General features: G+C 47.4%; 1 protein-coding gene across 5 annotated transcripts in view; it reads left to right on the top strand.

Moving 5' to 3' along the window:
• SULF1 (sulfatase 1) overlaps positions 1-13,781 on the top strand; it is a 323,346-nt gene that overhangs the window by 258,356 nt on the left and 51,209 nt on the right. For all 5 annotated transcript variants that reach the window (XM_069621162.1, XM_069621159.1, XM_069621161.1 and 2 more), the window contains 2 exons: positions 58-277; positions 10,222-10,540. In XM_069621162.1, coding sequence (XP_069477263.1) covers positions 58-277; positions 10,222-10,540 — 539 coding nt within the window. The remainder of the gene's footprint in view (positions 1-57; positions 278-10,221; positions 10,541-13,781) is intronic.

Below are 13,781 nucleotides of genomic sequence, written 5' to 3' on the forward strand. Positions count from 1 at the left end.
CTGAGGGTAGTAGTTTGCATGTCATTGTTGATGCCCCTTCTACATGTTCACTTGCAGAAGTGGCAGTGCATCGAGGATACGTCCGGCAAGCTGCGGATTCACAAATGCAAAGCATCGGCTACGAAACTGGCAGTCCGAAAGCGAGCCCGAAGCATCAATACTCGTGCCTACGGTAGCAGCAGGGATAAGGAATGCAACTGCGGTGATGCAGACTACAGGCACGGCCGGGCCCAGAAGAAAGGCCAAAGGCACTTCTCAAGAACACCAGGGCCAAAAAGTAGGTTACCACCTTGTCTACGCTCATTGGAGGTCTATGCAATGAATGTTGGGTATTTTAAATACCTCGAAGCTTGCAGGATCCTGTATCTGGGTGCCTGGAGAATAAGTGTGGTGCGGGTACACATATTCATTGGTCTTGGTAGATCAACAGTTTTAGAAGCTTGTAGACCACCTGAGTTTTTAAGCAAGTTTAAGGGTCCAATGTCATTTCAACGACCGTAATTACTTTGAAGTAATTTACTTTGAAGTGCTTAGTTCGAAATTGTACTTATTTTTATTTTATTTGGGGGGTGCATCCATGCCTCCATTTCTCCTCGTCCCCTTCACTGCAGCTCCTACCCCAACCCCCTCTCCACACCCTTTCTCCCCATAAACCCACCTAGACCCACAACTACATATATTTTTCAAAGTAATCACGTCAAAGTAATTACTGTCGTTGAAATCACGGGATAGAAGTTTAAGACTCCTCCTTCAGTCAGTTATGTTTGCCACCTATCGTCACTAACAGGAGAACATCTGGCATTGTTGCAGATCTGCAAGCCCTCCTGCACTCCCTCCTGGCCACCCCTTGCACTGGTGGACTGCATCTGTACCCATACAGCCCCCTTTTTTCTGCACTTGTCTGACTCCCCCAGTCTGCTGCCATAAACACAGCACTTGCCACTTACTAGCTGCACTACCACTGTTTATTGCCTCCATTTTCTATTATTTTTTTTTTTATTTATTATATCTTCTCTGCACTTCCACTCTTCCCCTCCAAGCACTTTTCCCTTTCTCATGCACTTGGCCGTTCTCAATGTCACTGGGCCTAGTAAGATTGTTGTTGTTGTTGTTTTTGTGTCCCCACCTCCGTTCTCCTCCCTTGCCTAGTTGCGCTCTGAAACACTTGTGTACGAGTGCAATACAAATAAAATATCATATCATATATCATTGTTGCATTGTGAAATTAATGTGAACTTGCTATATTCTTAGTATAGACTTTATACCTATATGTTGCCCCACCAATCCTAGGGCTGCATGATCGGGGACCCTGGGCAAGCTGAAAAGTGCCTGGGGCCCCCTGGGCTCCGAATGCGGTCAGTTCACCAGGGATTGTGGTGGTGGACTGCAAACCACGCAGTGAGCAGTCACTCCTGCTGGGTGGCCAGTGAATGCCGTCCAAATGTGCCATTGTGCATGCCTATCAATGACAGGATGAAGATGGTGGAAACACGCGGCGTCAGCAAAGACGCGAAACAATCAAAAAGGAGGCAACTCTCATTTATTAAACAAAACCTAAAGGCAGCAGCATAGCTTATAGGCAACGGTTCCAAGCCAGCAAGCGTGTGCCTCTGTGGAACAGTGCAAAGGTTCAAAGAAGACATTAAAGTAGGCCTGTGGTTCCCAAGTCTAAGGTCTCAGACAAGAGCGGAACTCCAGCAGCTAAGTCTAGGGTCACCGGTCCCACTAGATCCTGGTCCGGGAGAATGTCTCCCATAAAGTTGCTCAGTTTCTGGAGGTTCCCCATGGGTGCTGGCCTCATCATGCTTGGTAGCAAAAAGCAGTGCTTCCTGGGTTTTGTGATTTTGTTCTGGGTGCCCCCACTACGGCGGTATGCAAAAAGGATCCTAGGCTTACTTCACCCTAAGCACTGGCATCTGGGGCCAAGCCACTGCAGCTAGGCTCATGCTGCCGTTCCTTCCTTCTCAGCGCTGGCTTCTTCACATGGCCAGGAGCGGGGTCAGAACTCCCAGCAAGCTTTGAGCTCGGGTCTTCACCTCACAGCACCAACTGGGTAACTTTCCTCTGTCTTTGTCTGTTCCCCTCTAATTGTTCCCTTTCCTCCTTCTTCCTATGTGCTCCTCTCCACTGACTCCAACCAACCTCATCCTCACTGCTCCCTTTTCTTCCTCTGCACTTTCTGTGCTGCTGCTCGTCCTCCTCCAGCTCCAGCCACACCCTTGCACTCTGTCCTTCCTCTTTCATTACTCAGAATGTAACTAAACATGTACATTCCATAGCAATCCAAAGCACCCTTGTCCAAACCAGGGGTGGCGGAAACCGATCTTCTGATCCATGTCCCAGGCGGAAAACGTGCACTTTGCACACATCAAAAGGACCAGTAGAATGGTTATCGAATGCAAATTATTCTGATTACTTGTCTGGCCGGATGAAACTCATTTTGCTTTTTTACTCTTTTGCTGTTCATATGTATGATATGACATTTATAATGTGCCTATACACAAGTGTTTCAAGGCGTGACGAGGCAAGGGGGGGTGGGGACAGAGGGAAGACAGACAATTATCTCACTAGGCCAGGTGTCATTCAGATCACGCAAGTGCAGTGGACAGGGGGAAGGGGAAAAGTGCAAGGGGGAAGGGAGAGTGGAAGTGCAGTGCATAGGATAACGGTAAAATAAATAAATATAAATACACTGAATAAAAAGTGCAGACATCAGGTGTCAGGTGCTGGTAGGGTGCTGTAGGGATACCGAAACAGCCCCTGAGTGCAAGGGTTTGCCAGGGGGGCAGTGTAGGTGTTCAACTGGTGGGCAAGGGACCTGCTGTCATCATTGCTGTTTCAATTAATTTGTTTCTAAGTTATTACAAATTAATGTAATTTCGTAAACTAGGCATTATTCTTATAATCCGTAGGGATGGGGCAGGTCAATTCACGTGGCAAGGGTCGCATTGTGACCAATATTGCCCAGCCCAACTGGCCGTTCAGTTCTGCCCACATTTGGTAATTCCCCCCCCCCCCCCCCCCCTTTGAATATTGTTTGGCGGTACTCCGATTCTTAGCTCCTTTTTAAGACCATCTGTTCTTCTGGGTGCCCCAAGATGTGCTGCCCCAGACTGTAACGGGAATGGGAATTTATTGTCCAGGGCACATTTAATAACAATAGGGTGCTTATGCTTTTGCATCAGCGCCTATTGAAAAATCAGGGTGCGGGGGGAGGAAGGGGTGCCACATTTTTGTTGTGTGGCCCGGGGCGCTGGCGCCACTAGGGAGCGGAGCAGGATGATTTGGCGTGGCCAGTACGGCGTGGGCCGATTCGCCGCGACTGCTTTGGCACAGGAGACATTTGGGCGCACCCATTTTGGCGCAAGGGTTGCCCCCACACAGGGGCTACATGGCCCCTTCTGTAGTACCAGAGTCTACTGGGATTGGACAAATTAGCCGAAATGAGGTCTGCGCAAGTTTGTGTATTCAGTCCGCCGCACCATAGTATGAGCCAGTAGTCAAAAATATTCCATAATGTTTTATATAGCTCTACATACCAGAGTAATAGATTTTGCTATTTTCCATCTTTATTACTCAGATCTGTGGTACTCTGTGCATGTCCTCAGTTGGCCGTGGGCTATATGGAACCGTTGTTTGGGTGACCGCTCCTCCTTTTGGGAGATGCACTTGCTCTTTATAGATCTATCTGCTCGCCCACTGAATCTGCGTTAAAGGTGTTTTGTATAGCGCACAGATGTCATTAGTATGACTTTGCAGCGCTGCATCCTGGTCTGAATTTGGAATCCATGCACAGCTCAAGCGCTGTTGGGTTGCATAATGTCTACGTGTGGTGGCGATGGAAGGGTGCACCTAGCCTGGCTGGTGGCGGCGATGGGCTGGAAACGTGGCCTCGCTGCTAGACTGCGATGAGGCAGGCTGGGGGGGGGGGGCAGTGCGGCACTGGTTCCTCGGCCCAGCTGTGCACGGCTGCACCCAGCCCTGACTGGTGGTGTCCTAGATCTAGCAGATGGCGGCGATGTGCCTCATATGAGCCCGGCAGTCTCCAGAGTGAGGGCATCCGGTCACAGTGTGGAAGGCCAGCCCTCTGTGTGAAGTCAGGGCTTGTGTTATTGAATAGTAGGGCAGCGACCAGTGCTAAGGGCCGGCCTTTTTATAGGACTGCATTCATTTTGGGACCAATTTTGGTATGAAGTCACTGCAGCTGCAGCACCTGCCAGTGTAACATAACTATAATAAATGAGCACTCCCAGTGTGCTTGCTGTCGCTGCAATAACAGTGTAAAGGCGTGTCACCGTGAGGTCACTGCGGTAAGGTCAACTCCCATTCTGATGTCATATCTAGGATGGCATCCCTCAAGCTGATACCAGACCTGACACAGCTACTCCCACTGTGATGGCAATGCAATAAGGAAAACACAGCTTGGCGTCACAGTAGTACGGGCAGCTTCACTGGGATGTCACTGCAGTAAGGGCAAATCCATATTCTGATATCAGATCTATGAAATCCCCTCCCATTGTGATGTCCCTTTACTATGGAAGGGTTCATTGTGAGGTCACCGGAGTAAGGGCGACGGACTCCCCTTCTGATGTCATGCCCTCACTGTAATTGGTAAACACACAGCATGATGTCACTGCAGTTCGGGAAACGTTCGTTGTGATGTCACGCCTGTGAAAGCAGTTCTCATTTTCAAGTCATTTAATTCCAAGCAAGACACTGATTTCACATTTAATTAGGGGGTCCCCCGAGAATGAAGTCAGGTGGACATGACGACACACTGGCCGATCGCCTATTGTCAGTTATTTTAAGAATCCCGTAGGGATTCTATGGAACGGCGTGTAGGACAGGGGAAATGTGCACACGCATGAAGCAGAATCAAAGCATAATTGCACTCGCACACACTACACCCAGAGCTTTCTCCCCAGGAGCTTATGGTGTGCACATTTTAACAGGCGTGCAGCGCACACATCCGGACAGGTGTTGTCCCAAAAATGCTCAACAACCACAGACGCTCTTGTGCTCCTGTGGGGTTCATCGGGGTGATACAGTCCTCTTTTTACATAGCCATGGACTTCTGACAGTTGGCTTGGCAGTCATAGATTACAGCTTTGGGGATATGTCAAGTGTATACGTAGTGCTTGGTAGCAATACCTGTGCCCTTTCACGGTGCTTTATGAAAGTGGGTAGGGCAGTCACTTTGAAAGTTAGAGAGTGAGGTGGGTGCCAGGGCAGCTAAGGTGCCCCCACCTCTTGCTTGTATCAATTGCCAGAAGCACAGGTGGCAATGGGCCACGACCCCCCACTGCTCGCCCCAGAGTTAGGCCAAGCATGTGGGCAGCACATGGAGCGCAGGACCTGGCCACTGGCTAATCGTTGATCCAGCCTCTACTGTTGGAGCCCCGAAGGCAGTGGGGGATTTTACAGGGTGCAGAGTCAGGCTGCCTGGGTCTCGGCACGGTGGCGAATTAACAGGCTCATCTCGGTGCCGCAGGCAGGGTGGTGAAGTCACCCCAAACAGTCCCCTCCTTTCCCCCCATAGCAGACAAGGGACCTAGCTGTCTCATCCTGGTCGTCACTGGTGCATGGTGAAGTGCCCCGGTGGCAGCCAGCGGCGCTCTAGCTTACTTGTTCTGCAAGTAATTCATTTCCATTTGGTGTGAGGGCGTTTAGAAGTGGCTGCAATGTCAGCCACGTCCAAACGTCCTTCGCGCAAAATCGACGGCACCAGAAAGGCTTCTGCGCCCAAATGGGCTCACCGAACTGGCCACCGCGCCAAACCGGTCGCGCCAAACCGGCCCGCGCCGAATCGGCGGCTCCAAAAACATAGCTCTCAACTCACACGCTTTTGGCGGGTGTCACCCGCCTTGTAAAAGACTGACTCACCCGCCAAGCCTCCTGCACGCCCATACATTCCATTGGGCGTCTCACCCGCCAAAAACAATCGGGTGATTTCACACGACGTTGCAACACAAATGGTTGAGAGCTATGCAAAAAGGGGTCTACCGCTAAGGACAGGCCGGCTGACGCATCTCTTTCCTGCCATGCCCCCTTATGGTGCTCATCACATGCATGCTCTCGCGAGCACTCGTGTGTGAGCAGAGGGGAACCTAACTACTTCATCTGCCGTGTTATTTTGCAGCGTGCAAAGTTCATTGAATTGCTGCCGCTGGTTAATTATCACCACCAGTATTCCTCAATTGCATACTAACTACAGATATGCTCCCTGCAGCACTTGCTAATCGCTTTAACAGTGTGATTTCAGCGAATAGGTTTGACTTTTCTGCCCCCTTGTGGATAGTGAGGAAACCAACGCTTGAAACTTCGGCGTTATATGGCGAGTGCGGGCTTCGAAACGGACAAAGCTGAAACAATCACATTTTATGCCGGTTTAACAAAAAAAAAATATTCCTGTATTTCTTGCATAATTTCTAACATTATTTAGTTTGGTCTGAAACATTATTACATCCTGTAATGAAATGTTTCCGTGCGCTGGTTTAGGACAATTGCAGTATTCTTTCGCCGTAGGTAAAGTGCTCGGACGCTTTAATATCTTGCTTTGCTTTATGATCTATTTACTGGCTTTTGCAGCGGCAACCCACCACACTCGCGCCAGCGCTTCCCACGGCAGCGTGTTGGCATTATGCCGCATATAGATTATAAGGACTTGATGGCAGATGTGCACCGGCTGTGCCATGTTGTCCCCCGATTAAGTATGAAGTCCTCATTTGGGTATTTCCAAATAAACTCTGCTCTATGTTGTCTTTTCCAAATCCCCATTCCTCCAAAGCTTTTGGATTAACAAGCCTCGCAAACTCCTTGACACAGTAACTGGCGTAGCTGTGACCCACCATCCCCAGCGCCAACGGGAACTTTGAGTTTTGCATTATGGCCTCTTCAGGAGTTGTGCGGTGAAAGTCTGGTGGTAATGCATTACCGTCCCGCCCAATCCCCGAGCTTGGGGGGAAAAGTCGGCGCATTCACCTCCACCTCAATGCACCGACTTTCTACCCATTTTTGGTGCAATTACTGCTGCGCAATTACCACTGCGGTAATTGCGCTGAAATCTCCCCATGATTCCTATGGACACCACAAAAACGGGGACTTGTACCATCACCGCAACTTGTTATCCAACGTTAATACCTCCGGACCAAGTTGCGGTAACGGTAATTGCACTGGGCAGTATTCCAACAGATTTACGGGATACCGCCCAACTCCTCGTCGAGCCAATATGTTAGACCGTTTTAGACATTCCCAATAAATAATGACACTTTGCTAGTTCTATACTCATGTAAAATAGCGGCACAGACCAACAGTTTAATAATGTTATTTTATAAATTGATTGAAGTGCTATGATTTAATGTACATGGAACTAATAAGTCTGAATTGTTGCACATTCTATGCTTTATTGCTGATTATTATTTTGGGGGAACTGACCTTTGCATGCTCCTCTCTGCCTTTACAGCTCTGAAGTAAGGACCCCTCTTTCTGTGCTGCCGCTGCCCAAGTCAGAGAGCTTACAATGAGGCCTATGGCAGAGGTTGTAGATTGCATCCTGATTGGCTGCCAGGAGGTCTATAATGGAATCCATGTGCTCAGAGGGGTTGTTACCAAAGTCAATGTTACCCAATGTATTGACCCAGGAGCGGAGCATTGCCAAGTCGGCCTTGTTGGGAGTCAAGCCTGTGACTGCAGTTTGAACATAGATCAGCACTGGCTTGTATAGGTAGTTGTCCTTTACGAAAGGCAAACCTATGTTAATATTGTGTCCAGGACTCCTGTTAATGTTGATGGAAGCCCATTTAAAAATGATTGTTTTCATTACCACCCTTATCCTTGCTGAGTACAGTTTTTAGAGTGCGCACTACGCACTTGGGCTATACTTTACAACTACCCTGTTTAAAGAAATGCACAATTTTCTCTGTTTTCTTTCAGCTTCTTTTCTTCATTGATTGCTTTTACAGTATATGCTGTTACTCCTCAGCTATCTACACGTGTAATTTACTCCAGCATTGTTATGAAAAGGGATGATGTTTTATTTTTCTCTGTGACCTATTTTTGGATAACACACAGATGATTGTCACATTATGGCAACAATGAGATGCACTAACCAACTATTGAACCTTGCAGGTTGTTTTCGCCACTTGATGGCACAGTGCTTTTACGGGCTTCTTGGAGTCAATAGGGTCTTTGAGTGTCCAGGAGTACTTTCCTCTTACAAAAGGAATGCATATTCAAAGGCATATGCCTGAATCCAGGCTCTGGGCCTGGCTGGTCGATGGTGCGGGGTCACTCCGATTGAAATGGTACAAACATTGACTGACTCCTGGGGTGTGTATCTTGCGCTATAGCTCATGGACCGTTATGGAGCTTGAAATCCGTCCTCCCTCTTGAGGCCACAGAGACCCCCAGGTCGAGTGGAGTCACCAATGCCAGTCTCTGTAAAGAGTGGTCCAAGAAGGACAAATATTGCAGAGCGGCATAATTAAAGTGTGGTTATGTGATCTTACCGACCACAATTACAGAGCGGTAAATTTCATTGCGGACAAAACACAGAAAAAAAATAATTTTTTTCTGTTTTTTTATTTTTTTATTATTTGGGTGAGTTCCCCTAACCTTTTAATGCCACCCATTTTAACCCCTCACCACACTACCCTTTATTTATTGAATTCATATTTGAACTCTTTTTTGGTGTTATAATCCGCTCTGAAATTTGCCACTCTGTTTTGTTTGCAATAAAATGACTGAATGCCAAAAATGTGTTGCAAGACCTCCCTTTTCAGTGGGTCTCTGGTTTCAAAAGATGCAAGAGCTGCCAGAGCCTGTATCATCGACTAATTGCTGCCCACCTGTCGGGCGGGCAGCAAGTGGGATAGATGCGACCCCCTGCTTGTAGTTCAATACCTCTGGTGTAGGAAAGGGGGCTACCATTTGCATGACCTGTTCACATTCTTAAAAGGCAGAGGAATGTCGCAAGTCAGTGTTTGGAGGACAATTAGGACGCATTTAGTACACATTTAACAATAATGGAACTTAAATAATGGGCAAAATGTTAGTTTGCATCTCATGAGGAAATTGGAATTGTAGTGCGCTGTGCACTCTCCTGGTTCCCTAGTGGTAGCTCCTGCCTACCGGGTAATGCCCGACACCCAGGAGCTGGTTTGAGTTCCTGCTCACCGGATCAGAATGTCGAACACTGCACAGGTAGCTTATAAGCCACAGGCCGAATGTCAGTGGCAGGAAATCTACTTGGAGGTTGGCTGCCTGAGTGCTTGTGTGATTTAACTAGCGACCGGTAATCCCTTCACCAGGTGTTTTTCTTAAGGAGTGCACACATTCCCCACCTCATTAGGTGAGTGCACTTCTAGCTGAGCGCGAGCCACTCTACTTCTTGTAGACTCTATCTTAATTAATTCTATTTTATTTTCCCACATACCCTTTAAAGAATCCTGGCAGCTGTCATTTGAGGGAAAGTAGGGGAGGCATTCCCTTGTGGACCTCCTTTGGGACATTTTGCTAGTCCGGATGGGTGAATTTGGCAGGACGGTGCAAGAGAATATGCAATTTGGCCAGACTATTTAGCGCTTGTGCTGGAGGCACCGGCAGCTCCCAACATGGACCGAACGGGCCCCAGTTTTGGGAGAAGAATAAACCACATTGCTAGCTGAGCACCACATCATAGACTGATCCTTTTTGTATTTAGAGAAGAGAATCTCGCGATGACATCAGGGGTTTCAGGGACTGGAGGAAAATATTTTGCTGAGCAGCAGCTGCACCCATTTCGTGAGTGTCCGGAGTCGCCCATTAAGAAGGGGGCTACTCGGGAGCTAGTGCATAGTTTGCCACAAATCTAACGCCCATGTGTATTGCAGTTTTATACAAAATACTGAATGATTCTAGTCGTTTGCAACCATCCATAAAAGGCACACACCTTTTTACTTGTAAGTGTTGCACAAATGGACATGGCTTGGCCACCCACCATGGGGAAGAAGTGTTCACATAAAACAATCCTTGTGTCATTGGCCTGTGCAGGTTTCTAGGACTGTGCTTGGTATGGACTCTTCCAGCGTGGTCTTCTTTTGGCTGCTTCTTGGAGGGAGGAGTCTGTGCCCTGTGCATTCCATCTATGCCAGGATTACCAGTCCAAGGGCACCTTTGCCCAAGTCTTGTGCTCCAGCAGCGAAGCGTTTGTCACAGTGCCTGCTTTCCTGTCTCTTCCTGCAGAGTTCAAGCCCCGTTTTGTTCACACCCGCCAAGCTCGGTCCCTCTCCGTTGAGTTTGAAGGGGAGATCTACGATATCAATTTAGAGGATGAGGATCTGCAGGCGATGCAGCCCAGAAGCATAGCCAAGCGCCATTATGACACTGAAGACGAAGAGGATGTGGTGTACGAGGATGACGATGAGGATGATCAACCTCCTGCTATTGATGATGATGATGACGATGCTGCTGCTGCTGCTGTGGCCGATGAGCTAGATGAGGGAATGCTCGCCGATGGCACAAATGCAGTCGGCCAGCTGGACTCGCTGAGAGTAACGCATAAGTAAGAATTCACAAAGTAACTTTGTTGGGCTGCATGTGGGTGTTTTTGTCTGGATTGAAGCAATTTTGCAGTGGAAAACTTAAAAACCTTGAATGCCTTTGGACAGATTTTCAAATGCGCTTATATTGTGTTTTGTCTAACAATGTCATTTTTTATAACATGGTTGTATGATCAGATTTAGTTTTTATTGGGTCTTTTAATGTACTCTACCAGGAATGTCTTCATGTGAGCACGAATTGATTTCTTTGCTTTCTAGTTAACAAGGGACATCCATGTCATGATTTGAATACGCTGAGTAGTGATTTTTGGGGATGTCTTCAAATGTTTAGAAATCTGTTCTTGAGGCCATTTGCCGGTTTTCTCATTTCTCAAACCCCAGTGGAATCCAATGGGATCAAGTCAAAAAGGTCCAGGGAAAAAGAGTGGGCCACCTTTTTTGGTTGTGCACAGCTTGCACCCTATGATTTCTATGACCTTTTGATATTCAATGAGGCAAAGATAAGTAGAAGGCCTTGTGGATCTCGGGAGAACGTGTCAAACCTGCGGCCCAGCCAATGAGGTTCAGCGCATGAAGACGGTGACTCCCAGCTAGGGAGAACAACTAAAACAACCTGGGCCACGTCACTGTGGGGAAGAGAGGAATCGGACCCTAGGGTATGTTACAGCTACTCTGTAGATGGGGCTGCAGGCTGAGTGGCAAGTGTGCTGCAGGCGGTGCCCAAGTGGTCCAATGAAGGTAGGCCGCTTTGTAGCATTCAAAGCCTAAGTAAGGCTAGTCCTTGGCAGGCTTTTTGGGTTACCAGACTTTAGGCGAGTCATGCAGTGGCCAACGGAACCAGGAGCCCTGGGGTGAGGGGGAGGGTATGTAACTCGGCTGTTCCCACCAAGTCAAGGAAGGGAAGCATAGCTGTGATTCGCTGTGGTCTTGTGAAGAAGTTGTGCAGACCCCATTCAAGCTGTACAGATCACCAACAATACATATTTAAACAGTTTTAGAATCTTAACCTTCTCTATTTTATAACCTGCAATGAAGTACTCCTACTTATTTTAGGATTATTTTAGGCTGTGTTTTACTTACTATTCTTACTGCAGTCCTAGGGTATTGGGATCAAGTGTTCGTTTGGGGAGGGTATGTTCTTGTATTAAGTTATTCATGATGGCGATTTGTTATGGCTAAACTGGTTGTGTTAACTTTGAGAGAAATTGCAACTGACTGTCCCTATCTTTTCGCTTGTTTTATAGTTTTAACTCTGACTGAATGGTCCCTCTCCTTAAATTGAGTTGAGGTTTTCTGGACCGCGTTGGACTAGCAGGGAAACAAATGTCATGGCATTCCTGCACAATGTGTTGAGGGTTCCCAGAGATTCCAGCAGACTAGAAGCGCATAAAGGCTATGGTCTGAGCTGGCAACCTACGGAAATGCACCCCTTGCCACACCGTTTGGCTCTCGGGGGTAGCAGTGGAACACATCATGCCCCTGCATGAAAGTATTGCAGATTTGTAACCTGTTCAATGTTTGCCTCAAAATGTATATTGTACTCGAAATCTGCAAATATCAAAGGAATTCTGTTATGATATTTCACGTGGAATTTCCCAAAGAAAATCGAATTTGCAGCAGAACATCCTGTTATGCAACGTATACAATGTAAGCTTGTTAAGCTGTTCTTTGAGGGATGCCTTGCCTGTGTGTTCCTGCCAGCAGTGCAAAACGATGTTTTCGTGTCATGCCACTTTACAGAGATGGCACCATCCTATTATTGTTGTTGTATTGCTGCCTCAGACCTTTTCCGATGTGGCACGCAAACCCATAACCTCCCAGTACGATTGAGGAGTGAGGTCACATTGAGTTTCTAGCTACCAGTGGAGGGGTGTAAATATTTCCCCACATGTCTTCGCAACCGAGCAGAGCGAGGGAGCCTGAAGCTGTTGATAGGGCAGGTGGGGGACTGGTTCTCCCTCAACCCCGAGAATTATTTTAAATAATGAGTACAAATGGTGCATTTTACAGCACGTTTGTTTGAAGAATAGGGTAAAAAGCCAAACCGTTTGGTTTTGTAGGATAACAAAAATCCAATGAATGCAAACCTGTAAGATTAGTGCCCAGTTGCCTCGGGGCTCGGCTGCGCTTTACAAATAAATAGATACAAATACAAGCAATCAACAGTGCATGGGAGCATTTCTCAACACATCTTCATGATGCGTTTGCTCACACTATGTGCCAGTATAAACACATTTGCACACTGGTTGTGTCCATACATTTCTGTGATGACTGCACCAATACATGGAAGTATTCCCACGTAAGAACATACTCCCGTTTGCTTTACGCTTAATGCAAGTAATGATACTATGGCCATGCCTTTTCTGCCAATATATAGCAGTATCCCCACATATAGACTTACTCCGGTTGGCCTTACCCCATAAAAAATGCATGCCACAGTATGAACACATGTCCAGAGTAGCTGCATTAAAATGCTGGTCTAGCTACATAAAAATACATACCATGCTTGCTTTATCAAAGATGCCCAATACAAATACAAATGTCATGCCACAGTAAGAAATTCTTAGATTAGCTGCACCAAAATGCCAGTCTAACCACGTAATAACACTTATTATGCTTGCTTTATCATAGATGCCCAGTAAAAAAATACATTGTCTGCCCCCTGGAGCTCCAGTGCCTTGCACTCGCACATAATCGCATTCATTATGAATGTCATTGTGTGTGTACACGTGTGTGTGTGCGTGCACGTGAGGCACGGGGGGGGGGCTAGGGTGCAGATTATGCATGCAGTGTGCTGGAGTACCAGGGGGCAGCCAGGGCATGTTTTATTGGGAATAGTTGCCCAGTAAATAATGCCATGTCTGCCCTTAGGTCCCCCAGTGCCTCACAGGCACCCATTATCAAATGTGTGCATGCGAGGTGCTGGGAGGCCCATACTTGGCATGTATGATTGGGCATCTATCATAGATGCCTTTTTAAAAATAATTCTATGCCTGCCCCTCTTCGCCTCACACGCACACAATCAATGTGATTGTGTGTGTATGCGAGGCGCCGGGGATACCCGGGGGCAGGCATGATATTTTTACAAAGCATCTATCATAGATTCCCAGTAATAAAATGACATGCCTTCCCCTGCAGCCTCCCAGTGCTGCACACAATTAATGTGATTATGTGAGGTACTGGAGGGCCCCGGAGCAGTTATGGTATTTCTTTCCAGGCATCTATCATAGGGGAAGTAAAATA

Source organism: Ambystoma mexicanum, chromosome 5q, assembly GCF_040938575.1.
Source record: "Ambystoma mexicanum isolate Mex_15411 chromosome 5q, UKY_AmexF1_1, whole genome shotgun sequence".
Lineage (NCBI taxonomy): Eukaryota > Metazoa > Chordata > Amphibia > Caudata > Ambystomatidae > Ambystoma > Ambystoma mexicanum.